Raw genomic sequence first — 3601 nt, forward strand, 5'->3', positions numbered from 1 at the left:
GAATGTTCTACTTCTTGCTAGAAATAGGTTACGCTGGTATATAAAATAGAGGATTGTAATGTGTGTGTAGATAGTGAGGAATTGAACTGCAGTCGGAAGTATTATTGACGTTCGTTGTTACAGTGTTGTTTTAGCGCGAGTATCGAGATTAAGTGTATCGCAGAGTTATATTCGGAAAGAATAAACCAGTTTTATTAAGTAAAGAACTTGTGTCGCTTAAGTTTCGTCGGAACGAAGTAACGGAAAATTAATTAACACACGGAGACGTAACAATATTCCATTACTGTTAATACCATGGTGGCTCAGTGGTAAACTTTATGGTGTTGTTACGTCTCTGGTCGTTAGTTAATTGAAAAAAAAAAAAACTCATCAGTTACTTGACCTATCTTTATAGAATTAGCAAATACAATTTTACTAAGAAACTTTTGCTACTTTGACTATCCACAAAACAAAAGTTGAACCCGTCATTCTGAAGTACTTCTCATAAGAACCTAAATTTATTTTCCAGATAGTTTTATGTTATCAAGGGTTCAAGAATACGATTATATTTGAATATTTAAATTAATATCAAATTACTCAAATCTAATCTCACTGTTACTTTTTGAATCTGTATGGCAGAGGACAGGTGTCAAAACTTAATTAATATTTGTTATTATTTCAAATTATTTTGAAAATCTCATGCTGTTTTATGTTATAAATGCCAAATTGCATCTGAATAACTTTATAAAATTTGTGCAGTTCAAGGTTATGTTAAGAGTATTACAATCTCATCCAACTAAGCAATAAGCTTTATCTCCTTAAATGTCTGAGCTTTTACGTTCCAAAGTTCATGCAAAATCGATATATACATATCTATAGAACACACACACAGATATATATATGTACATATATATTCCAATGAAATGTGTATAATGATATTATTACCCATGTATTGACAGTATTTATCGTTTAAAAATTCCCAAAATGATAATAAAAGTTGCATCACTTTTCAATAACCAATGGAGATGCTTCTAATTCTGCACGCGTTCTCCAGCGTTCGACGACGAAGACAGTTAGCGATAAAAGAACAAAGTGAAAAGGAGTAGTAACATCAGAGAAAGTGGACGGAGGTTGGGAGAGTTTTTAACTCTATAAAAGTAATTCCATCATCAAAATCATGTCAGAACCCGAAAAGAAAGAAGTTGATAAACCAAAGACTGAAAAAGTCAAGAAAGTACTTGGTAAATTTAAAAAAAGTGAACGACAGCTAATGTTTTTTATATGACTGTGTGTAACTTAGGCCTAAACTCGGATTAGAAATTAGAATTCAGTAAACATGCGTAGGCCTAATGTTAACCCTAGTTTACTATATAATAAAGTGAATTACTAAGCTATTAGTATTACTGTTGCCAAACTATTCAGTATTCTCCAATATTAAAATACTGTTTAAAATATTTGAATAAATGTGACGATGATCTTGAACACTAGTGATTTTCTTGAATATATGAATAGGTTAAGATCTTTTTCATTCTTGAGCAAAGGGTAAGACTAAGACTAGTGCCTAAACTTTAAAATTAAAGTCGTTGTCTTCTTGAAACTGAAAGTGAAATATATCTTAGTGTTAGGACTTGCGTGTTAAGATTATATGCGGATCAATAGGATTAATGCTTCCGAGTTTCTTATACCAAAGATTACAATGATATGATGAGAATACACGTTTGTCTCAGCTCCAGATAGGATAATTTATATCCCACAGTAATACTAATACTCAGTATTACTAATAGGGTGATTAGCTTTTAGTCTAGTAGTATTAGTTGTGAAGACTGGTACCTTACAATTTAACAATAACTTAAAAGGGGAGTCACTGACTTCTTAAGAAACAAATGAAGGGTTTAAACATTAACTCTTTTTCTTGGAATTGGATTTGCAGGAACAAACTACTGCTTTTTATGGTATTGCTTTTTATGCCAAAACACACACATAAATAGCAATGTAATTTGATTCTTTGTCATTTTTTAATTTTCAATGTTAAATTTGTCACATTTTGTTGCATACTTCCTTTCTTTATTTTGTTTTACTGTCTTATTCAAAGTCGTTGTTTCTTGAATTAAATTTCATAAAGTAAATATTTTTACCTTAATTTTAGCTGAACTGTTAGCATCAGAGTCATGGTTAAAAAAATTAAGGTAATATAAGTGAAACATAACCATGTTTCTGGCTGTGAATGGTATCATATTTACCAAATAGTGGAGGATTTTGACATAGGTTGAATCAAAGAACTTTGTCAAATTTGGTAGTTCAGAATGTATCAGGTAAGTGTCAAAAGGAAAAATACAAAGCTTGTGTTCTTCAGATTTACTTGTTTGGTATGAGAAAGGAAACATTCAAGTATATTTATAAAAAAGACAGCATATTATTGTAGAATGTTGGGAGAGTAACAGTTATTTTAGGAAGATTAACTAACATTGATGGCTATTTGTCAATGCCGGAAACATAAATCTCAAAGTTTCTTTATTATGGATTTAATTTGGATGGGAAGAAAATGTGCTTTGTGGGCTAAAAACATGAAAAGTAGGGATTGATGAGGTTATTCCATTATTGAAATAGGTTATTATATTGGCTTAACAATAATGGAAATGCTTGTGTCTAATGAAATTTTGTCAAGATATGAACAAGTAGAAAGTTAAATAGTCTTATAAAAATTAATGTTTCATCTATAGTGTAGCTATTTCATAACATCAAGTATTGTTTCTTTGATTCTGATTATTTCTGTACTTTGAAAGTGCTAAAAAACCTGAAAAATAAACTTGCATTTTCCTCCCCAGTTTTTAAAGATGCTTCATTAAATTGGATTGTTAATAGGTGACAAAAATGTATTTTAATTGAAAATGTAATAAGGAGCACTTATTTTATAACTGAGAAATAAGAATTAGCATAAATTTGGCAGCAGGAATATTTCAAAATTTGTTTTGTGCTGTTAGGTATTTCTGATTTTTGTGTTATGGTATTAATTTATGAAGTTTTATCTGATGAATCTGGTTTTGATAATTTTTTGTCACTGCTGAGAGCACTGGATTATCTTGTTTAAATTCCTTTCTTAGCCAACTGTGAGATTTGATCTGGAGCAAGCAGCATTTCTCAAACTGGGGTCCATGAGTCATGTCCTAAATTTCGTAAATATTTAAGAAATATGACTTGTATAAGATTTTTTTTAAATTAAATTTATGAATTAAAACATTTTGGAATACAGCTTTTTCATGTACATGAATCTTTTTTTCAAAACATTGAAAGGTTTGGGAGTCCACAAAAATTTTAAATTAAAAGAGGTCCTTGAATTATTAAAGTTTGATAACTTATACTGTATTAGAGTATTGAAACCAAACCTAGTAATTAGGAGAAAGGGAATATAACTATTTATCTAAGAAAACTTATTAGTTGAATTTGATAATTTGGAAGAATTTCTATACTACAGTTCTAATTCCATCAAAGTCTTGATTGAAAGAACAAATAAGAGCTAAGCATACAAAAAAAAAAAATCAAGAATAGAAATTTGAAAATGTATATTTTAATTGAAGTTACCATTTCATAGATAAAGAAACAAAATGTGAGTTATCCTGATCAA

General features: G+C 29.5%; 1 protein-coding gene across 1 annotated transcript in view; it reads left to right on the forward strand.

The window, feature by feature from the left end:
- Positions 1-1055: 1055 nt before the first annotated feature.
- Positions 1056-3601, forward strand: part of LOC106459698 (Y-box factor homolog) — a 29399-nt gene continuing 26853 nt past the window's right edge. The window contains exon 1 of the mRNA XM_013919345.2: positions 1056-1220. Within this exon, the coding sequence (XP_013774799.1) occupies positions 1157-1220 (64 nt within the window). The 5' untranslated portion in view covers positions 1056-1156. The remainder of the gene's footprint in view (positions 1221-3601) is intronic.

Source organism: Limulus polyphemus, unplaced genomic scaffold (assembly GCF_000517525.1).
Source record: "Limulus polyphemus unplaced genomic scaffold, Limulus_polyphemus-2.1.2 Scaffold649, whole genome shotgun sequence".
Classification (NCBI taxonomy): Eukaryota; Metazoa; Arthropoda; class Merostomata; order Xiphosura; family Limulidae; genus Limulus; species Limulus polyphemus.